General features: G+C 49.0%; 2 protein-coding genes and 1 non-coding gene across 7 annotated transcripts in view; 1 reads left to right on the forward strand and 2 right to left on the reverse strand.

Moving 5' to 3' along the window:
• The window catches only part of FAM83A (family with sequence similarity 83 member A), a 38,169-nt gene extending 27,283 nt beyond the window's left edge, over positions 1 to 10,886 (reverse strand). The window contains exon 1 of the mRNA XM_041769497.1: positions 10,616 to 10,886. Coding sequence (XP_041625431.1) covers positions 10,616 to 10,871 — 256 coding nt within the window. The 5' untranslated portion in view covers positions 10,872 to 10,886. The remainder of the gene's footprint in view (positions 1 to 10,615) is intronic.
• A 524-nt stretch (positions 10,887 to 11,410) lies between these two features.
• On the forward strand, positions 11,411 to 11,483 carry TRNAM-CAU. Its single transcript has one exon. It is a non-coding gene; the product is annotated as a tRNA-Met (tRNA).
• A 4,125-nt stretch (positions 11,484 to 15,608) lies between these two features.
• The window catches only part of TBC1D31 (TBC1 domain family member 31), a 69,357-nt gene continuing 61,279 nt past the window's right edge, over positions 15,609 to 23,686 (reverse strand). For all 5 annotated transcript variants that reach the window (XM_041769595.1, XM_041769593.1, XM_041769592.1 and 2 more), the window contains 3 exons: positions 23,540 to 23,678; positions 18,092 to 18,187; positions 15,609 to 15,945 (listed from right to left, as the gene is read on the reverse strand). In XM_041769595.1, the coding sequence (XP_041625529.1) occupies positions 15,812 to 15,945; positions 18,092 to 18,187; positions 23,540 to 23,678 (369 nt within the window). In that variant the 3' untranslated portion in view covers positions 15,609 to 15,811. The remainder of the gene's footprint in view (positions 15,946 to 18,091; positions 18,188 to 23,539; positions 23,679 to 23,686) is intronic.

The following is a 23,686-nucleotide window of genomic DNA, read 5'->3' on the forward strand; positions in this document are numbered from 1 at the left end:
CCCAGCTGGGAAACTTCTTTTATAGAACTCCACCCTGTCTCCTTGGCTTTGGAAAATAATTCCATTGGCTTTCCCCTTTGTTTTGTGACTATTACATGGTCATTTGTGAAGTGAACCCAGAAAAAATTTGTGAAAAAAATCCAGATAAACAAAAATGAGTAAAATGCATTAAGATGGAACCCCACCCACCCTGTCTTCCACAGCCGCACACCACTGGCATCACAATTTTTAACACTGGTTGTGCGTTGTGGCCACAGCATATATTAGATCTCTCTGGGACCCTCTGTAATGTCCCTCTAGAGAGTGCTACTCCCTTCCCCCCCAGGACTCCCCAAAGCCAGAGCTCTGCATAGGACCCAAGCTCTGCCAGGCAGGAGTGTCCCCCCATGACTTGGAAGGTGCTCGCTCTTAAGAGATCGGAGCTTGGGTGGGAATGGGTGCAGGCTCCAGTCCGGGTGTCAGAGATGCAGAGCCACAGCAGCAGGGTTCCCCTGGAACCATCCATGGTGTGGCCAGGCATCTGCCTGGGCTTGTCCTTGACTCTGTGGCATCTGAACACAGTTCCCTAGCCCTCCTGGAAATTCTGGAATGAACTAATACTCTGCAACAAAGCCCCTTCTGCTCAGCCGGCTAGTGTGGATTCTGTTGTCTGCAATGAAGAACTCACTGCTGGGGCCTCAGCTTCACTCCTCCCAACCTCCTTCATAGCACTTATCTGAGATCATCACCTGAGATCGTGACCTGAGCTGAAATCAAGAGTTGGACGCTTAACCAACGGAGCCACCCAGGTGCCTCTACTTAATATGTCTTAATGAGGGAGGACCCAACTGTCTCATCCACCGCGTTGATCCCCGTGGCTGTCCCGTGGCAGCACTTGGCAAGTATCTGCGGAGTGAAGTACTTGCTCCTGTCCAGCAGCCCTTACTTTGCCCCAAGGGGGGAGTGGAGTAGTCCTAGCACCAGCCACTTCTGGATCGAGTCGGGGATATTCTTTTGCCATGTATGCACCCCCCCACCAACATTTCCTGACTGTCTCTTTCCCAGAGAAATACACTGTTCTAGAAGATACCAGCTTGCACACCCTGGCTCTAGTGACTCAAGGTCATACAGATGAATGACCTCACCACGGCCAATTCCTTGCTCTGCTTCAATGAGCAAAGACCCGCTCCGTGATGAGTGTGTGTACAGTGGGGACAGATTTTTCTGAATAGAAAACCCCACAGACTCAGAATAGCAGACATGGATCATTCATTCATTCTGCAAACACCAACCACGGGTCTGCTATGCATGAATGTGTGTATAAAGTGCAGGAGGCAGCCTGGACCTCCCAGCAAATGCCCCTTTGTAAACAGACTTTCTCCCTTTGGCTATCAGACTGTCACCTAGATTAGTTGAAGCCTCTAAGCCTTAAATTAGGAGCCAGATGATGCGACTTTGCCATAATGTAGTTGTGCAATTTCAGGCACAAAGCTATGTTTGAAATACAGGTGCGGGAGTAGATTTTAGTGATATGATTTGAAAGCATTAATATTTAAGCAGCCCAGGCCCTGGAAGCCTGGCTACTGCAGGTGGGAACCGTGACGCCCATTAGCCCTGTGAAGAAGGGAGCCTCGAGCCTCTGTGTCTCAACACCGACTGGGGTCCCAGGACACACACCGTGACCCCTGTCACTGTCATTGTGTCTGTTGGAACCGTCAATCTGACCATGGAAGAGGCAGGCCCACCTGCTGGTGCCCCAGGGCTGCTGGGACCACACCCTTCACCACCTGTCTCACCTGTCAGAGGGGGCGGAGTGGGAGGGCCCTGGGAAGGCAGTGCTGTAACCCTTTCCTCTCCTCTGGCTAGGACACCTGGCTGTCCTCCCACCCTGTGTGTGGGGAGTGGGTCATGGATCTTTTGTTGTTGTTGTCGTTAAGGATTTTTAATTTATTTATTCATGGGAGACACAGAGAGAGAGGCAGAGACATAAGAGGGAGAAGCAGGCTCCCTGCGGGGAGCCTGTTATGGGACTCGGGACTCCATCCCAGGACCCCGGGATCACGACCTGAGCCAAAGGCAGACACTCAACCACTGAGCCACCCAGGCACCCAGTGGGCAATGGATCTTGAAGCCCAATCCTGGCCGGGTCATGGCAAGGCCCACTTGGTTATTAGATCAGATCCTGCACATGTTTGGAACTAAGAAATAGGTCTTTGATCAGCCTCAAAGTTGGAGATCCAGAAATGAACAACCACAGCCCCCGCCCTCCAGGAAAGACAAGCCGTTAAGGTAGAATGTGAGAAGCTTCCCCTCCTCAGCGAACCCTGGAGGGCCCAGCGTGGGTTCTGCTCAGCCTGCCGCAGACCCCTGTCGCGGTGGCTCTGGCAGTCCACGGGAAAGACAGCAAGTGAGAAGTCACCACGTCAGACTGTGGTGAACCTTAAGGTCAAGGGAGCCAAGAGAATGCAGAACGGAGAGGCCTGACCCAGCCCCGGGGGTCAGGAGGCATCTCTCAGGTCACAGCCATGTGTAGGTGGGGACCAGCGGGGCGGTGGGAATCAGCTGGGGGAGGCAGGAGGGAATGGGCACCCAAGTCGTGTTGAGGTTGTGTGGAGGATGGTGAGGGCAGAGGACAGATGAACCCCAAAGCCGAGGCCTCTGGGGGCACAGGAGGACTTCCTGCAGGGAAAGTCTGAGGAAAATCCTCCTCTCCTGGCCCCACATTCCGTCTCTCTCAGTCTCCCCTAGACCTGCCCAGCTGGCTGTGGCCTCACTCCTGGCTTGTCACAGCCAGGATAATGAGACAAGACACGAGGGCCTGCAGCCAGTTACCAAGTCCTGGCTGGCAAGGGGCCAGGCCTGGAACCCTCTGCTGCTCCCAAAGTGCCACAGGCGAACCTACCATAAATGAGGCTTTTCTCCTCAGCGTCCTTCCTTCCCTCATAGCCTTTCCCCTCACTTAGCCCTCTCTTTATATATCTATAGGTAGATGATAGATGATAGATAGATAGATAGATAGATAGATGATAGATGATAGATAGATAGATGATAGATAGATGATAGATGATAGATAGATAGATAGATAGATAGATAGATGATAGATAGATAGATGATAGATGATAGATAGATGAAGGATGATAGATAGATGATAGATGATAGATGATAGATAGATGATAGATAGATAGATAGATGATAGATAGATGATAGATAGATAGATGATAGATAGATGATAGATAGATAGATAGATGATAGATAGATGATAGATAGATGATAGATGATAGATAGATGATAGATAGATAGATAGATAGATGATAGATGATAGATAGATGATAGATGATGATAGATGATAGATAGATAGATAGATAGATGATAGATAGATGATAGATAGATAGATAGATGATAGATAGATGATAGATGATAGATAGATAGATGATAGATGATAGATAGATAGATAGATAGATAGATAGATGATAGATAGATAGATGATAGATGATAGATAGATAGATGATAGATAGATGATAGATGATAGATAGATGATAGATGATAGATAGATGATGATAGATAGATGACAGATAGATGATAGATAGATGATAGATGATAGATAGATGATAGATGATAGATAGATGATGATAGATAGATGACAGATAGATGATAGATAGATGATAGATGATAGATAGATGATAGATGATAGATAGATGATGATAGATAGATGACAGATAGATGATAGATAGATGATAGATGATAGATAGATGATAGATGATAGATAGATGATGATAGATAGATGATAGATAGATGATAGATAGATGATAGATGATAGATAGATGATAGATGATAGATAGATAGATAGATGATAGATGATAGATAGATGATAGATAGATGATAGATAGATGATAGATAGATGATAGATGATAGATAGATGATAGATGATAGATAGATGATGATAGATAGATGATAGATAGATGATAGATAGATGATAGATAGATGATAGATGATAGATAGATGATAGATGATAGATAGATGATGATAGATAGATGACAGATAGATGATAGATAGATGATAGATGATAGATAGATGATAGATGATAGATAGATGATGATAGATAGATGACAGATAGATGATAGATAGATGATAGATAGATGATAGATAGATGATAGATAGATAGATAGATGATAGATGATAGATAGATGATAGATGATAGAGGATAGATGATAGAGATATTATTTTACTTTATTTTATTTTATTTTATTTTATCTTTTTATTATTTTGTTTTATTTTATATTTTAGCAGAGAGAGCTGGAAAGGAGATGAGAATCACAGTGAGCGTGGGCCCTGGAAGCCGCTCACTCTGACTTCCCTCCACCTGGACCAGTGACAGGAGAGCTGTTTGAGGAAAGATGGGCTGTGGGTCGTGGTCAGGTCAGATGGGCTCACAGTGTGTGGTGACCCTGCCAAGCAGATGGCGTCAGTGGCCCGAGGGTGGCCTGGAGGTACAGGGACAGGTCAGGGTGGAAAGAGAAGTCCCAGCTCCTAACCGCACAGCGACCCTGGAGCTTCTGGTGTTCGCCCTCAGGTAAATGGACAACCCCGTCTGTGCTCCCTTGGGAGCAAAACAGCAAATCTACCAGAATCCAGGACAGAACAAAGTTTTCGGCTGTCCACAAGCCCCTTGGACGTCCGCTGTCAAACACCAGCACAAGGGTGTTCACTACAGCACTTGTAACTGATTGGGAAGGATGAGACGTTCCGGAATCAGAAGACCTAGAGCAGCCGGGGCTGCCACTACAAAGGCCCAGCCTGGGTGGCTGAAACAACAGAGATCTGGCCTGTCACAGTTCTGGAGGCTGGAAGCCTGCGGCTGAGGAGTCGGCAGGGCTTCTCTGCGGCCTCTCTCCCTGGCCTGTCCTCGGCCATTTCTCCCTGTGCCCTCACATGGTCTCCCCTTGTGCGTCTACCACCCCGTCTCCTCTTAGAGACACTCTGCTGTGGTGACAAAGAACAGGAAGATGTATATGTATTGGCAGGAAAGGAGTTCCAAGCTCGGGACGCCTGGGTGGCTCAGTTGTCGGCCTTCGGGTCAGGTTGTGATCCTGGGGTCCTGGGATCGAGTCCTGCATCGGGCTCCCTGCAGGGAGCCTGCTTCTCCCTCTGCCTGTGTCTCTGCCTCTCTCTGTGTCTCTCATGAATAATTAAAAAAAAAAAAAAAAGAGTTCCAAGCTTACTGTTAGTAACGGGACAAAAGGATACTGATACCAGTGGTCTCCCTCTGGAGAGGGAACAGATTAGGGGCCAGGGTGGGATGAGGAGGACTTATGTGCTTGAGTCCGTGGTGACATATGGGTATGTGACAGACTGGCTTCTTGCCCTCACCTCTTCACTCCCTCCCTTCCCTGGCTTTGCAGCCTCCCACTGTGGGCCGAGAATGCTTCCCTGCCCCATGGATGCTGAACTTGGCCAGGTGGTTTGGTTTGCCCAATGGAATTTTGATAGATGCACCCAGAGCAGAGGCCTTAAATGTGCTTTCTTGGCATAGCTTGGCCTCTTGGGCTGCCATGACCCTCACTGAGAAGAATATCCCAGGAGAACATGGAGACAGCCCTGAGCAGAGCTGAATTCAACCTCACCTGGTGTGAGTCCTGCAACCTGCAGGAGCAAGAAAAATACATGCTTACCTTGAAAACAGTAGGCTGAGCGGAGTAAACCAGACACAGAGGGACAAGTGTTGTATAATTCCGTGTACATGAAATACCTCGATTAGGCAAATCCATAGACAGTAGATTAGAGGCCACCAGGAACACGGAGGAGGGGGACAAGGGAGCTATTGCTTAATGGGTACAGTTTCTGCTTGGGGTGAGGCAAAGATTTTAGAAATTGATAGTTAAGACGGTTGCATCATAAATGTACCTAGTGCCACTGAATTGCACAGTGAAAGTGGTTAAGATGGTAAATTTTGTATATCTTTGGCTACAATTTATTATTTTTAAAAAAAGATTTTATTTGAGAGAGAGAGACAAGCAGAGGGGCAGAGGGAAAGGGAGAAGCAGATTCCATGCTGAGCTGGGAGCCCGATGCGAGACTCCATCCCAGGATCCTGGGATCATGCCCTGAGCTGAAGTCAGCCACCTCACCAACTGAGCCCTCCAGGTGCCCACAATAAAGCTATTTTTATTTTTAAAAATATTTTATTTATGTATTCATTAGAGACAGAGAGAGGGGCAGAGACATAGGCATTGGGGAGAAGCAGGTTCCCCGTGGGGAGCCTGATGTGGGACTTGATCCCAGGACCCTGGGAGCACGCCCTGACTCAACCACTGAGCCAGGCAGGCGTCCCATAAAGCTATTTTTACAAAAGAAAAATACCTGCTTGTTGTTTAAGTCATTGACTTTTGGATGATTGGTTGAAGTAGCACTTGTATGGCAATTTTTGACAGAGAGCTGTGTGTGTGTGTCTACACTGAGCACACCATATTTGTGTAATACAAGAGATGCAAAATCAGCATGTATTGGGTTTCCCTTAAACAGGCCCTCCGTCTTCCTGCCTGGTGGTGGCACCAGGATGTTTCTGGACATTGCTCATCCTAATTTGGAATGACTCCTGGCTTCTCTGTCTATCCTTGGCAGTTGACCAGAGCCAAGTCCCGACTGTTCCTGGAGAACGTGTCTCCATTGGCTCCCTAATCCTCGTCTCCGTAGCCATCTCCCTGGGCCTGGATTGCCTGTCTGGTTCCCCCGGTGACCTCCCTGCCTGGGTCCAGCCAGGCTGTGGGAAAGCAAGAATTTGCAACACGTTTCCATTAAGTTCCCCTGTCCAGCTGGCCCTGAGGCCCCCTTCTCAAAACACACACACACACTCAAGCACACCAACTTTTCACTCTGTAAAATGGGTTTACAACAGCCTCTACTGCCTGTCAGTACCTGCAGGGGTACCTGAAGAGGTCCTAAAATTAATCAAGAGGAGGAGTTCCTGTTCCTTCTCCATCTCCCATTTCCCATCTGTTCTTCCATATTTCGGATCGTCGTACTACTAGGTGGGTGTGAAAAGCTCCAGCACCACAAGTAAGGGGAATGTTCAATTCAACATCGCTTAGAAGTTGAGAAAGCTAAAGATTCTAACGACTAATGATCGTGGCTTCCAATCCCAAGCTGAACGGGGACCAACCAAGCTGCTAAATGGATGAAAATTAGTTCTGAAGTGCTTTTTAGGCTGTAACTTGAAATATGCTGAAGGAATTGATTCTAGCGCTGAAGCAAAGCTCTCTCCACCCTTTTTTCTTCTTTATGTGAACAGTTTCTCACTTTTATGTCTGTAAATATGAAAAATAGGAATAAAATTAATGCGGAACCCCATCTTATTCTAGCAAAACGTACTAATAGTCGTTCACTCTGTGAACTACATAGAACTCTGCAGCCAGGGGCGCCTGGGGGGCTCAGGCCCTTAAGCCGGGGACTCTTGATTTCGGATCAGGTTATGACCTCGGATCCAGTTATGATCTCAGGGTCCTGATCTCCAGGTGGTGAGATGGAGCCCAGCCTGGAGCCTGCTTGAGACTCTCTCTCTCTCCCTCCGCTACTCTCCTGCATGTTGGCCAGTTGCTGCTGGGGGTGCCGGGAGCGCTGGAGGGAGGCCCCCAGCGGTGCCTGACTAGGGCTGAGGTCTTTGCCTCCCTGGCAGCCAGGGGTTCCTACAGGAGCAGGCCGCCTAACCGGCCTCCTTGAGTTTGCACCCCTGTAAGTGAAGACCAGGGGTGGTGCTGACCCCTTCAGGTTGTTCTGGGGAGTAAGTGAGCCCCAGGGAGAGAGTGTTCCGAGGTCGAAGGCCCCCCGCCGCCATCCACCCAAGGGAGGTGTTTGGGGGTGGGACCAGGGAAAGAAGCAAAGGAGGAAGGCAACAGGGATCAGGTTTTTGCAGAGGGGGTGACCGGTTTACCAGGCTGGAGAAAGGCAGGGAAGAGACCCTTGTCACAAACAAGGTGCTTGACGGTGGAAAAGGCGTGCCAGGCCTTTGGTGCCAGGCCTCTGGGTGGAAGAGGCTCGTCTGGGGACCCCCTGCGCAGACACAGGTCCTCAGCCTTGGGTCACTCACTGGCAGCCAGGCCTGGGTGTCTGCGTCTGCCACCCTGGTGGGCAGGTGACACTGACCCCCACCTCGGGGCACAGCCAGGCCACTGACCCTGCGCAGCAGCCACGGGGTGCCACGTGGGGGGCCGGCACCTGCCCGGGTTCTGCAGGGGCGTGGGCCTCACGGAGGAAGCACGAGTGTGCGTTTGCGTGTGCGTGCACACGGGCTCCTTGTCAAAGTCTTTGAAAATTGGTGACACGTGCATTTAAAAGATGGAGACGCTTTATTTGGTGGAATATTGACCCGGTGCTCCCCCCCATCCCCGTCCCTCGCGTGCTCTACTTTGCAGGGGAAGGTTTGGGTGATGCTGCGGTCCCCCCCCCCCCCCCCCGGGGCGGGCCCAGCCCGGTTCCCCCCAGTGGCCGCGCCCCCCTCGGCCTCCCGCCCTGTTCCCGGGACGCTCTAGAACCCAACCGACGCGCCCTCCCCCCCTCCCGCCTTCCCGAGGGGACCCCCACCCCGCCCACCGACGCCCTCCTCCCCACCTGCACCGTCCCCTCCTCGCTCTCCGCCGCCCCCGCCCCCGCCTCCTTTGTTCCTGCAGTTTAGATCTTTTAGGTTAATGGACTTAACATCTTAAATGGGCAGAAGAACAAAGTTGGAATATTTTATTTTCAACTATTCAAAGGTAAACCGTGAAACGTCTTCCTCCCAGAAGAACTTGAGGCAAATCCCCAAACTGAGGATCAGTCTATAAACTATCGGACCAGTCCTCCCCAACACTGGGGTCCACGGGCACTGTCAGTGATAGTAACTACTTATTGGGGTTGGGGGGGTCCTCTCCACCAATCTGCTTGGGCCTGTGCGAAGGGCACTTCAGAGGAGTCCCTGTGCACTTGGAGGCCAGGAGCCAGGGGGATACGCAGGGCGCTCAGACATTTCAGGGCTGGTTTCTCTGTTCATACCCAATTCTGGTGCTTAGAACAGGGGCCCATGCTGATACCCGAGGGCAAAAAAGCCCCACTTCCTTTAAGGAAGGGGGCAGGCCTGACCCCGATGCCCACTAAGGGGCAACCCTAGGCTTTTTGTTTTTCTTGCTTTTATTCCTTTTTTTTGTTGGCCTTGTGCTGGGTTTGTTTACAAAAGATGTATTTTTTAAAAAGATTATTTATTTATTCATGAGAGACACGATACGAGAGAGAGAGAGAGAGAGAGAGAGAGGCAGAGACACAGGCAGAGGGAGAAGCAGGCTCCACGCAGGGGGCCTGACGCAGATCTGCAGGGTCATGCCCTGGGCTGGAGGCAGGCGCTAAGCCGCTGAGCCACCCAGGGATCCCCCAAAAGATGTATTTTGTTTAACCAAATATTAAAAATGGAAAGAAGAAAGAGGAAGAAGGAGGAGGAAGGAGGAGGAAGGAGGAGGAAGGAGGAGGAGGAAGAAAGAAGAAGAAGAAAGAAGAGAGAAGAGAGAAGAGAGAAGAGAGAAGAGCGAAGAAGAAGAAGAAGAAGAAGAAGAAGAAGAAGAAGAGAAGAAGGCAAGTCTGAGAAACCATCACAGCCAGGAGGGGCCTAAGGGGGCATGACTTTTACACATGATGTGGGGTCCTGCATGCGCTCCTGGACCAGGACCTGGGGGAAACCAAGGAAATGTGAATCAGGATGGACTTCAGGCAATAAAATATCCACGCTGGTTCAGGGATTGTGACCAGCACACCACACTAGTGTGGGAGGTTAGTAATAGGGGAAACTGGGGGTGGTCTTTATGGGAACTCTAGTACCTGCCATTCCTCTGTAAATCTAAACCTGCTAACATAATAGTTCACTTTCTAAAAAGCCTTCCTCCCATCCACGCCTTCAACCGTGCAGCTTCCGGCCTCCTCCAACACATATTGATCACCGATCTTGGTTTTCTGTGTATCGGCTCAGAGATTCAGGGTGCAAGCACGAGCCCCGTGCATGCCCTCAGCCCCTCCGCACGCCCCACCCGGCAGCGGCAGCGGCAGGCCCCACACCCCGCTGTGCCCGGGCTTGCTTCACTCAGGTCCTGTGGGGCGTGGAGCGCCCCGCGTTCCTGTTCCCAGCCTCGTTCCTGCGGCCCCGTCCCTGCTCCTGGACTTGGGCTCCTCCCAAATTTTTGCAGGTGTAACGCGGCTTGAGGGCATAACCCCGGCGGCGGGGGAGGGCATCTGTGGGCCTGCGGGACCCCGAGCGAGTCACTGCCCCCCCCACCCCCAGGCTTCCTGTGAGCGTGTCTCTGGGGGTCCCTCGGCGGCCCTCGCCCGGCTGCGCCCCGGGAGCTGCCCTGAGGCCGCACCTGGAGCACGGCTCCTGCGGGAGCCCCCGGGGAGCGTGGAGGGAGGGCTGCCCCCGACTGGGTGGCCGTGGGGCTTCCCCTGGGGAGGCCCCGGGGAGGGTGCAGCCAACCGGCGAGTCCTGCAGCCGGGCCGCCCGCTGCACCCCCCCCCCCCCCGGGATTTCGCCCGCAGTCGCCCCGAGCGCACCGCGCCAGGGGCCCCTCCCCGTCGCGCTTCGTCCCCGCCCCAGGGTCGCCGAGCGCCGCCTCCGCCTCCCGGCGCTCACCGGGGCCTGCGTCCCCTTCACGTCCCGCCGCGCCTCCGACCTCGGGGGCACCGACTCGCTTCCTCCCGCCACGTCCCATAAGGGCAGATCCCAGGGAACATAGGACACGTGGGAGGCCCGCTCGGGGAGGCCCCCCGCCCCCGCCCCCCCCGCCCCCGCCGAGGCTCCGGGCACCGGGCGGAGGTTCAGGGTACACGAGCGAGGTCCGCGGGCTGAGTTCAGGGGACGCGCGGGGGGCTCTGAGTCGTGTGTTCATTCTGACCTATTCTTAAAAAACAAACAAACCCACCCGCTTTCCACGGATGATAGTGATAGTTTCCTGCACCAGGGGAGGTGAGGTAGGAGTTCAGTAAGCTGGGCTCGTGCTCGTGCTCGTGCTCGTGCTCGTCCTCGTGCGCCTGCGCCTGCGCCCGCCCCGCCCCGCCCCGCCCCGCCCCGCCCCGCAGCCCGCGGAGGCCGGGGGCGTCCCCGGGAACGCAGCGCCCCGCACGGAGCCGGGGACGCCCAGGGGCCCAGTGGGTGGTTCACGGGCTCACAAACGTGCAAACGCCCAAGTGCAGCCGCGGGAAGAAGCGCGGGCCTCCGCGTCCTCTCCTCGGTGCCTGGGGCCCGGCAGGCCGCAGCGCTTGTCGCCCGGCGGACGGGCGGGCGGGCGCGGGGCCGAGGTTGCCAGGGACGCCGTCGGGCGCGGGCGCCGGAGCTTGGGTCCCGAGCTCGGCGCGGGGTTTCGTCTGAGCATGCGCGCAGGCCCCTGCGTTAGCCTCATTACCCTACTGCCGGAGGACGCACGCAGGTGCCTCGTTAGCGCAGTAGGCAGCGCGTCAGTCTCATAATCTGAAGGTCGTGAGTTCGATCCTCACACGGGGCACAATACTTTTGTTCGCGCTCCGGGTTTTGTTTGCTTGTCGGTGCTGCACGGGGAGACCCCGGCGTCCGTGCTTTTCCCCCGTGGGTCCCTGGGGTCCGCCTCGCCCCCCCACCAAGTACGGGCGCCCGGACGCGGCCTGTGGGCGTCCCGTCCCCCTTGTCTGTTCCGAGGCGCGACGACAGGGGGACACCCGGGAGCCCGGCTGACCCCGCGGCCCGCCGCTGTGAGCCTCCTGGGAAGCACCGCGGCGTCCCCAGCAGGCGGCGCCCCTGCCCCCGGGCCTCCCCCGCCGCCCGCTCCGGCCCGGGACCCCGGGAGGGGGCGGGGCGGACCGAGGCGCTGGCACCCCCGGAGCTGCGGTGCTGCGCGGGCCGACGGGGTGCGCTCGCGGGGCTCGCCCCCCCCCCCCCAAGTTTTCGGCGGCAGCACGAGTCTCTGCAGCCGCGCCCGGGCCGCCAGCGGACCTCGGGCTCCCACCCGTAGGCAGCAGCTCCCGGGGCGCCGGGGCGGTCGGCGGGGTCGTGCCCGCGGGCAGCTCCTCGGAGCCGCAGCCGGCGCCCTGGCCCTGCTGCGTCCGCCCTGACTCCAGGTTGGCCCCAGACCCCAGGCCCCAGGTGGGCGCGGGAGTGAGTGTCCACCTAGAGCCGATGTCTGGGATCCCCGGAAGGGGCTGCGTCCAGGCCCTGCCTGCGGCCGGTAATGGCAACAGGTCCCTCTGGAAAGGCTTGGGATTATCTATAGCAAGCAGGGGCCCTCGCTGCTGCGGGATCCTTCCTCTGTGTGTGGGGGGGGGGGGGGTCCCGGCCTCCCCTGGGTCAGGAGCCTTTGGATCTGGAAAGAAGTGTAGGTCTGCAAACTGCGGCCCGCGAGCGTGGCCCTCAGTCGGGTGCTCAGCCCGCGGAAGCTTTCCTGTTAATGTCGGGCAGCGTTTCAGTGGACGGCCAGCTGCTTCATTCTTAGGGACGACATGATCCATCGCCCGGAGCCCCATCCCCTCCTCCTCCCCCCCTCCTCCTCCCCCTCCTCCTCTTCCTCTCCTCCTCTCCTCCTCCTCCCCTTCTCCTCCCCCTCTCCTCTTCCTCCTCCCCCTCCTCCCTCTCCTCCCCTTCCTCCTCCTCCTCTCCTCCCCTCCTCCTCCTCTCCTCCTCTCCCCCTCCTCCCCCTCCTCCCCTGCCCACTGCCCTAGATGGTTGCCTCGGGTCGCCCCCCCCCGCCTCTCCTGGTGGGATCCCCATCACCTCCCCTGGAGTCAGGGGAGCGTCCGCGGCGGCATCTCCCGCCCCCCCACCCCCCTCCCAAGCAGCCCCGAGCGCTTCAAGTTTGCGGATGCTCCGCTCCCTCGGTGCCCGAGGCGGGGCGCGCCCTGCGGCTGAGCGCGTCGCGGGAGGTGAGCGAGCCGCCCCCCGCTGCACCCCTGCGTCCCTAAGCCTTTGCGCGCCTTGGTCCGCAGCACCCGCCAGGCCACCTCGGCTCCCTTCCCGCGCGTGCAGGGGGCCGAGGGGCCGCCGGGGGTGCTGGAGGTCGCCGCCCGCGGAAGGGGCTTCTCTTCCCCCTGGCAGGTGCGGTTCTGCCTGCCGGTTCCTGCTCGCTGGGCCGTGAGCCCCGGGAGCGCACGGGACGCCCGTGGGGCCCTGTCCCCGCCGCGGGCCCGGAGCGCACCCGCAGTGACCCGACAGCCTCGGGCCGACGAGCGCTTTGCCACCAGCCTCTCCACCGGGCGGGGCACCTGCCGCGCAGGCGACACTCGGGGGCCTCCCGGGTGTGTGCGCCTCCTTTGCTCCCCGCAGTCCGCGGGACCCCGCAGCGTTCTCTCCACATCGCAGTTACTCGCCCATCGTCGTTCAGGAGCTCCCCGGCTCTTCGGCTTTTCCTGCTGAAGCTGCCGTGTGGTTTGGCTCCGGGCTCCATCGAGACGTGAGCTCCAGGAGCTGTGCCGGGGGCACCCATGCCAGTGAAGCTGTCGCCGTGCTGCTGGCCCCCGCCGCTGCCCTGATGGGCGACATGGAATCACCGCGCAAAGGCCTTTAGCAAGTGCTCAAGTCTTGCTCAACATCAGAGAATTCACGCTGGACAAGAGCCACAGGAACGTAACGATCCAGAGAGGCCTTGGGGCGCCTGAGTGCTCAGCGGTGGAGCATCTGCCTTTGGCTCAGGTGGTGATCCCGGGGTCCTGGGATGGAGCCCCGCATCCCGTTCCCTGTTCACTCAGAGCCTGCTTCCCCCTCTGCCTGTCTCTGCCTCTCTCTGTGTGTCTCTCATGAATAAATAAAACCTTAAAAAAATATCTGAAAAGGCCTTAAACCAAGTTAATAATTTATTCGACATCACTGAATTCATACTGGAGAGACACTAAGTGTAGCCGATGTGAAGAATTCAGGGGAAGCCTCACCTTCATCCGACATGGACCACTTCACACCAGAGAGAAACCTTATGAAGGCAATAAATACGGAAAGGCCTTTAGGAACCGTCCTGCTTTAACAAGCTCAAGGGAGTACTGGAGAGAAACTACTTGAAGGGAGCCAGAGTGGGAAGAATTTTAGCTAAGCTACACCTTTCTTCAATTCCCAGAGAATTTACATTACAAAGAAATTGGGGTTAAGTTGAAGATGTGTCAAGCAGCAGGAGGAGATAATCAGAAACGTATTTCATCTATTTTATTTAAGTGTGAGACTGTCTGAAAACCCCAAGCAAGCACATCTGACCAGATTCAGCCCAGGATCTGAAATCTGCTACGACAGTGACGTTATCAAGATTATTGGGAGAACTATAGAGCCAGAGAAAACTGAAAGAATGTGATAGAAAGAGCTTCATTTGGTTGAGAGTCTGCATAACCATCCCTGGATAAATGGAAACTTTTAAATTTAAATTCAATTAGCCAACATACAGTACATCATTAGTTTCAGATGCAGTGTTCAATAATTTATTTAAATTTAAATTCAATTAGCCAACATATTGAACATCATTAGTTTCAGATGTAGTGTTCAATAATTTATCAGTTGCCTATCACACTCAGTGCTCACCACATCATGTGCCCCGCCCCCCTTAATGCCGGTCACCCAATTACCCATCAAATGGTAACTTTCAAAAATGAAAAACGGTAATGCTATAAAAGAGGTGTGTATTTGCAAAACCAGTCTGAGTAACTGTGAGTTCGGGTAAAAGGGGACCTGAAGTAGAGGTAAAAATCTGGCATTATAGAGCTGAGTCTGGCTGGCAGGATCAGAATACTTTAGAATGCTTTTAGGACGGCAAGCAGTTTCTAGCTCCCCTGACTTTCCATTCTACCCTATACATTTTATATTCTGTGACTTCCTGTTGCCAAACACACCCCAGCTTGGCCCATGAAGGCATTTGCAGCTGCCTGAAAATGGACAGAAAAGTAGGCTGAAGAAAGTGCTCCTGGGAAACCAATGGCTTGCATTAGGACTTTGCCTACTGGACAAAAGAGAGCATAAGAATTATTACTATTGCAGGCTTACTGTATGTCACAGTATCAGAATTTTACATTATCTTTCATTTAATCCTCACATCCGTCCTGAGCTATTTCTACCCACCTTTTAGAGATGGGTTCAGGGAAGGTTCTGGAAATAATTACCCAAGATAATGGAAATTGTGAGGAGCCCTGCTGTGGAGCAAAGGGCCAGAGCGGGAGAGCAGAGCTGTCTGGAGAAGCAGAGACAGAGACACACACCAGTGTTAGGAGCAGGGGGCGCCCACTGGGGAAGAGGAGACCCTGGTGCTGGGGGACAGACGGCCACAGTGTACACTGCTGGTGCTCTAGATGTCCTGCTGACTTCTCCCGCAGTTCTGGCTGCAAGGTTTGTAAGATGATTTTCTGTGTTTCTCCATTTATTTATTTTATTTTATTAAGATTTTATTTATTAGAAAGAGAGAACACAAGCAGTTGGAGTGGCAGAGGGAGAAGCTGACACCCTGCAGAGCAGGGAGCCTGACCTGGGACTCGATCCCAAGACCCTGAGATCATGACCTGAGCCAGAGGCAGATCCTTAACCAACTGAGCCACCCAGGCGCCCCTCTCCAATTATCTTTAAAATAAACTCTCATCAGCTAAAGTCAGAGGTTTACGCTGGTCCTTGCAACCTGAAAGAGCCTAACACAAGTTTTAAGAGCTTCAAAAATTTTATTATGAAAAATACAAGGAGTCATTTACAAGCCAAAAAGCATCAGAACAAAATAGTACACATAATTTTTATACATACATTTTTCTATACAAAAGGTGGACCTCTCTAGGGGTATAAAATAAATAATGTAAAATCCATGTCACTGATTGCAAAATAGGTTATTTCTTCAACTATCTCAAGCCCTATCTATGTAACCAAAAGGTGGGGAGTTTGACATCTGTTACGAGCCTGGACGGTGAGTCTCTGGCGAAGATTTCTCACTCTCTCCATAAGATCCCGTTCCGTGGTATCCCATTGTATTCTTCTTTGACTAAAAGAAGCTTGAAAACAAAATTTAAAATTAACAATAGTTTAATTTTAATTTTTGATGTTAGCAACAATACAGCATTTTAAAGGCAAATATGTTGCCAGAAATCAATAATGAAATGAATATTCAAAAAAAATTTCTTGAAAAGCCTAATCTATTGTTTCCTATATTGTTCCATTTACAAGCCAAATATTTATTTGTTGAATAAATTTGTTGAATGCTGTCAGAGAATGTACTTGCTTTTGGTTAGTTAGCACTTTTTTTTTTTTTTAAATCTGGGGGATACAGACAATCTTTTAAATTAGGAACAAATCTTGTCCCAGAGAGGATGAGTGAGTTCTTTGCAACAATAAGTTTCCTCACCAGGAGGCTTAATGATAATGAGAAAAAGCATTCCAAGCCGCCAAAATTAATATTTAGAAAAGTACACCAAGACTACTTTCCCAATGACTAAACGAAAATAAATAAATCAAATGGTTTTAATAGTGGCCAACACAGGGAGAGTCCAATTAAAATGTTACAATGTATCCAAGTGCAACAGCCATTTGATACTGAGTTTGAGGGCCTAGTAAACACTGGAATCTGGGAGAAAAAAAAAAAGCAAGCATCTTAAAAATACACTTTTCTCAAACCTAGATTCAAACAGCTCCGATTTCTGAAACTATGATTTTCCTCCAAAGGAATACAACTTTTGTGTTTTGTTTTGCTGCTAAATCACCTGAGCTTACCAAATGTCTTGACCTTAGTTTCTAATTTGGAATGATCTAATAACTAAAAAGTGAAGTTCTGACGTGTCAGAATAAAGAACAGCTGAAAATCTCACGTACGCTTTCATTTGACTTTTGGTTTAATTCTGATTCTAACACAGAATCTATACTTATATAAAGTATGAGTCAGCCAAAAAATATACAACACTGGAATCTCCGACTTGTTCTAGGTTCTTAGGTTCTTATACAGCTTGTCTTCAGAGACACTTGTGTAAGAATCTGTTCTTCTAAGAGAACTTAAAACATCTCGTTAAATGCCGCTTCTTCTATACGATAGTTTTAATTGAAAATGTCAGTTGAAATCAAAGTCTAAAAGAGTTTCTTGTCCCCTCTTGTTTTAAAAAAGAAATCAATACTTTATTGGGAAAGCTGTCAGCTCCTTGATGGGCTAACGCCGTGACTATTTCTGTATCATGTTTCCACCCTGTCCCTCTAAACAGAAACAGAAACTTCCAGTGAATCAGGCGGAGGGATTAAAAGTTAGCTAATCACCACGAAACCATTAGTGTCTGGCAGTCCGGCTGCTAGTGGCCCCAGCAGTCCATCACGGCGCCCAGAGCAAACCCACGTTTCCAGTGGCTATTGGACAGAGCCCACCCAGAAGAACAGAGTCAGAAAATTCAAACATGTAATAGCTTTGAAAACTAACGCTCAGATTTTCTTTCCACAAGGATGTAAAAACTAGTTGTGAGTATCATTAATTTAGTTAGTGACAGGGGATCCCTGGTTGGCTCAGTAGTTTAGCGCCTGCCTTTGGCCCAGGGCGTGATCCTGGAGTGCTGGGATCGAGTCCCGTGTCGGGCTCCCTGCATGGAGCCTGCTTCTCCCTCTGCCTGTGTCTCTGCCTCTCCCTCTCTCTCTGTGTCTCTCATGAATAAATAAATAAAATCTTAAAAAAAGTTTTTTTTAGTTAGTGACAGACTTCTGCAGGAGCCTGCAGCTGGTTCTCATCAGGGACATCCATCTGGCAAACTTTCTTTGCTTGGTTTTGGTCTGATCCAGTTTTTACCCCAGCTAGATAATCTGAGAATCTTGCTACATCCATTTCAGGATTTCCATTATCAATGCCTTGGAAAAATGGTATCAGCATGCTGCAAATAGAATTCAAGTCACAACCTTGCTTAAATTAAAGATATTTATTATTATTATTATTATTATTTTATTTTATTTTTTTTTTGAGAGAGAGAGAGAGACTGTGAGAGAGAACACGAGCAGAGTGGGGAGGGAGAAGCAGGTACTGTGCCGAGCAGGGAGCCCAACACAGGACTCGATCCCAGGATCCTGGGATCTTTACTCGAGCCAAAGGCAGACGCCCAACCAATTGAGCCACCCAAATGCCCTTAATGCTAAATTTTCAATGCTGGAAGAAATATTTATTGCTTATCAACTTACGACATGTTGAGGAATCTGCTTCCGAAATGTCATTTAATTGCGAGGTTCTAGACAAACAGCTGGAGACGACCTGTCCATTTTGGTACCTGGGCACTCCTGTTAGAAAAGTGAGGAGATACAGAAGATGTTAGGAGTGAGCAGAAAGCCTTTCTTAATTCAAAATGGTCCCTAGGAAATTACAGTTGCCAAGGATGAAAAGCCCGACTTCTATTCTGAGAAGAGTGCTGTCCCCATTAAAGGCAGGTTAAGTGCAGTTCAGAGCTGAAGTTTTGGTGAAATATTTTAAAAACACCTTTAGCTAAAACAAAAAGCCAACAAAGAACTCAAAAATAGAGACGTTAGGACACAGATTCCAAATGTTTCTTGGAAAAGATTATGAAAAACTGATGAGCGAGTCCATCCCCGGTGGCTTCCACAGGGCAGGGCCTCATCACAGCAACGGAGAGCAAGGGAGAATCAGCAAGAAGCAGGCTGGCTACCCCTGAAACCTTCCAGAACAGCGAGCAGAGCAGGGTTCCGGCACCGACGGTACCTTCCCCAATTTTTTAATCAATCATTCTCATCTCATAAGTTATACAGGCCCCTCACCTCTGTTTTCACTGTTCCCCAACTCCTACAGCTTTTCAGTAAGACACTAAGATCTTTTTTTGATTTTTCATCCTAACAAGAGTCATGACTGTCCCTTTCTACTCCCATCCCTGGAGTCCAAGCCTCCAAGACTCAGGTCCAGACAGTCTGAGTTACACTGACTCATTAAGATGCCTGCTTTTTACCTGATCTCGAGGGCTTTAGCTAATGGTTTTAACTCACAGTTTTAGCTCAATGAGTCATTAAGACTATTTGGGGCTGATTACCAAATGACTAATTTGAACTGGTGTGGGGAAATGGAACGTAAGAGTCATCTTCAAATATCTGAAGGGCTGTCATGAGGCAGAGGTAGTAGATGTAATCTGCATTTGCTCCAAAGAACTGTTTCTAATGAGAGAATTAAAAAAAAAAAAAAAGGCATATTCAATTTTACATAAGGAGACATAGCTTGTAAATATAATACTGGCAGAAATGGAATTAGGTGGTGAGCTCGCCAGCTCCGTAATATCCTGGCATAAACTGTAAAACCACTATTCGCTACTGCGATGTTGCAGATGATTTACACAGTAGATGCTGGTTCCCTAGATCCTTCCACATCTGAGACCTCACTGTCCCTGGTCTCTCATTTGTTCTCCAAGAGCCAGCCTGCCCCTGGCTGTTTACTTCTCCCCCAAGGGCCATGGTGTAAACATTACCTCTGTTCCAGCACCGAATGGTTCCCTTTGCCTATAGCCATGCTTTAAACACTGGCTGAGCAGATTCACCTATGAAATTTTAAAACAAAACTCCAGCTTCCTAGCTTCTATCCTAGATCTACCACATTAATTCACAGTTGATGAGATCCTCAATATGTGGGTTTTTAAAAATCTGCAATTAAAAAAAAATGCTAGAAGTAACACATTTGAACACATAAAGAATAAAGCAAAAACTCAAAATTCCTTTCTTGTACCTTTTGGAATACAACTTCTTATTCTTCATTTAATGTAATATATTTTATTTTATTTTTTTAAAGATTTTATTTATTTATTCATGAGACACACACACACACACAGAGGCAGAGACACAGGCAGAGGGAGAAGCAGGCTCCATGCAGGGAGCCCAACGTGGGACTCGATCCCGGGTCTCCAGGATCACACCTTGGGCTGAAGGTGGCACTAAACCACTGAGTCACTCAGGGATTCCCCAGTGTAATATATTTTAAAGCCCCAAAGGTGACTCTTATCAGTTTAAATCAGTATGTATTTGCTGAATTTGTATTAAGGGGACCACAAAATTCAAAAGGAACCAAAGATACAAACTAAAATTCCTCCCTTCTTCTAATGCCAGGTACCAATTTCTTTACCCAGGAGGTAGGCCCCACCGTAGAGTTTCCAGGTCATTCTGCTGTGTAGCCAGGAAGGCAAACAGGATGTGGCCCACTTCCTGAGCCTGGCACTGAAGGTCCCTATCCTCTAGCTTTCCAGTGATATCTTTAACTATCCTGCACGCGCGTTCTCTGCTCCAGCTGGTCTAACATCTCACCACAGCAGGCAACTTCGGGCCGCTGATTAATCACATCTAACAAGTTCTGTCATGTACAAGCAGAGTTCATGGAGGCTGAAGCTGGTGAATCCACAACAATTATAAAGGAAAGTTCTGTGTGTCTATTTGTATGTGCATGTTTCTGGAAGAGTCTCAGAGAGGTTCACAAACCATAAATGGCTAGAAAAAGGTGCACTGGAACAAAATTAAAGATCACCTGGTCTATAATGCTCTCATTTTACAAATGAGGAAACTGAAGACCAGTCACCATTTGTGAATAAATCCTAGCATCATTTGAGGAATAGAGGAATGATCCTCTAGCATCATTTATTTAAACTCTTGTGTTTGGGGGACCTGGGTGGCTCAGTTGGGTTGGGGTGTCTGCCTTGGGTTCAAGTCATGGTCTCTGGGTCCTGGGATCAAGCCCACATGGGGCTCCATCCTCAGCGGGGAGTCCACTTCTCTCTCTCTCTCCTTCTGCCCCTCCCCACTGCTTGTGTTCTCTCTCTCAAATCAATCAACCAACCAACCAATTAATCTTTAAACTTCTGTGTTCATTTACTATAAAGCTGGGACTAGGATCCAGTGCGCCCCTGCCACCCAATTGGGGATCCTGCACCGCACGCATCATGCAGTCCTCCCTCTGAAGTGTGCTCCCTGTTGCTCCAAGTCCGTCCCTTTCTTTTAGTGATTAAAAACCTGGTCCAATGGCCCCACATGATAACAGCATTTACTAACGTCTTTTTTTTAAAAGTAACAGTTTTATTGAGATATAATCCACGTGCCATAAAATTCACTCTGTTAAAATGCACAGTTCAGTGTTCTCAGTGTATTCAGAGTTGTGCAACCATCACCACTAATTCTAGAACATTTCCGTCCCCCCAAGTCCTCTACATCCATTAGTAGTACCCTCCTGACCCCCGTGAAAATCAAATGATATGTATTCCTTTATATCTGGCTCCTTAAACTTAGCAAAGTTTTCAAGGTTTACCCATTTTACAACATAAATTTGTACTTAATTTCTTTTTATTGCTAAATAAATTTCCATCATATGGACAGGCTAGATTTTGTTGATCCATTCCTCGTTTGATGTATATTCAAGTTATTTATACTTTTCAGCTATTACTAGTAACGATGCTATGCACATTCCTGTCCAGGTTTTTGTATGAACACATTTCTGAGTCTCTTAGGTACACACCTACAAGTGCATCTGCTGGGTCATACAGCCACTCTAGGTTTAACCTACTGAGTAACCACCAGACTATTTCCCAAAGTGGCTGCCATTTTATACTCCCATCAGCACTGTTCCCATTTCTTTCTGATCCTTGTCAACACTTGCTATGTTTGATTATTGTCACACTAGTGAGTATGAAATAGTATCTCATTGTTTTTTTATTTGTATTTATTTATTAAAAAAAAATTTTTTTTAAAAGATTTTATTTACTATTCATTTGAGAGAGAGAGTGAGAGAGAGAAAAGCACATAAGCAGGGGGAGAAGCAGATTCCTCGCTAAGCTGGGAGCTGACGCGGGGCTTGATCCCAGGACCCTGAGATCATGCCTGAGCCAAAGGCAGATGCTTAATTGACTGAGCCACCTACCCAGGTGCCCCTGTTTTTGTATTTTTAAATTTTTTTCCTCATCGTGGTTTGGTTTATATTGTCCTATTAACTGATGAAGATAAATATCTTTTCCTGTGTGTACCGTGGCCATGTTTATCTTCCTTGGAGAAATGTATATTCAAATCCTTTGCCCATTTAAAACTCTGCGCTAAATATCATTTTATAGGACATTAGCTATTCAGCTACAATTTTAAGTTTATGGACATGGGATTTTAGGGGTAGCAAGGGCCATTCACATTGTCCAGAAGGTTCTGTTTTCTAGAAAATACTAAGAATTTCCTTTTCACTGCTAACAAAGATTTGACATTAAGCAAAAATTTTACTTATTTTTAAAGATTTATTTATTTGAGAGAGAGAGCAAGAGAGAGAATGAATAGGGGGGGGAGGGCAGAAAGCAAGGGAGAGAATCTCAAGCAGACTCCATGCTGAGCATAGTGTCTGATGCAGGGCTCGATCCCATGGCTCTGAGATAATGACCTGAGCAAAAGTCAAGAGTCAGACGCTTAACCCAATGGAGCCATCTAGGTGCACCCCGTTCTTATTAAAATTTTAAATAAATGACCCATCATTGGCACACTCTAATCTGCTTTCTACTTCCTGATGCCTCCATTCTAGGCCCCGAGTGACAAACCAATCCTGAGTGCCTATAATCAAAATGCCATTTTCCTAATTACAGCTGATTATCTCCTAGTGGTAAGAGCAAATGACTCTGATTTCATTTATATACCCTGATTAAGAAAATGAAAAATCCTTACACATTTGCCTTTTGAAAAATGGATGATTATTAACCAAATTATCTCTCATTGGTGAAATTTAGGAAAGTTAAAAAAATCGAGGTAGCATGGTGAGAAGACCCCAAATATATATATTTTTTACATATGGCAGTATAATACCATAAAATTATATACTTCAAATAGGTAAATCAAATAGCTTGTGCTTGTGAATTATTTATCAGTAAGACAGTTTCTAAAAAAAGTAATCCATATACATTATAAAAGATGGGAACAGAACATGGATGCCTGGGTGGCTCAGTGGTTGAGCGTCTGCCTTTGGCTCAGGTCGTGATCCTGGAGTCCTGGGATTGAGTCCCACATTTGGCTTCCTGCATAGAGCCTGCTTCTCTCTCTGCCTCTGCCTCTGCCTCTGTGTCTTTCATGAATGAATGAATAAATAAATAAATAAATAAATAAATAAATAAATAAATAAATAAATAAAAAAATCTAAAAAAAAAAAAAAAAAGATGGAATACAAAACGTAGTAAAAAAAGGTTCACTATATCTTTATTTTAAAATTCTAAGTAATTTAGGTTTTCAGTTGATAGCCTCACACCAAAACCTAATAGTTATACTAAGTTTCCTTGTGCTACTTTACTGTTTTGAGGACCAGCTATTGGCAAAGCACAAATTTTTACCAAAATAAATTAGAAATAGCACTTTGGGAATAAATGAGATTCCGCTAGATTAAGGAGATGGCAAGAAATAAATCCATGAAATAAAACAGAATTGTACAGAATGGTTGAGAGATTTTTCTTGATTGGAGCTATTTTGTTTGTTTTTAAAACAAGCCCCAGCAACTAAAGAAATGGTGACTAGTGATCACCTTTTAGCTAAGAAATAATTTGAATAAACTACACCTCAGGGATTTATTCATGACAGCAGATCACATCAAATGAATGAATCTGTACTATCAAGAAAAGAAAGGCACTCATGGATACTCACCTTTAGTATATGGATGTTCAGCATGTTCTAAAGCATCGTTTATCTCTTTCTGTAGAAACCACTTTCTAGATGCATCTGAGAGAGCTGAAGCTTTCTTTTCTGATTTCAAATGGAAGTCTTTTTCTTCAGCTTCTTGCCACTATATGC

This window comes from Vulpes lagopus, chromosome 9 (genome assembly GCF_018345385.1).
Source record: "Vulpes lagopus strain Blue_001 chromosome 9, ASM1834538v1, whole genome shotgun sequence".
Lineage (NCBI taxonomy): Eukaryota > Metazoa > Chordata > Mammalia > Carnivora > Canidae > Vulpes > Vulpes lagopus.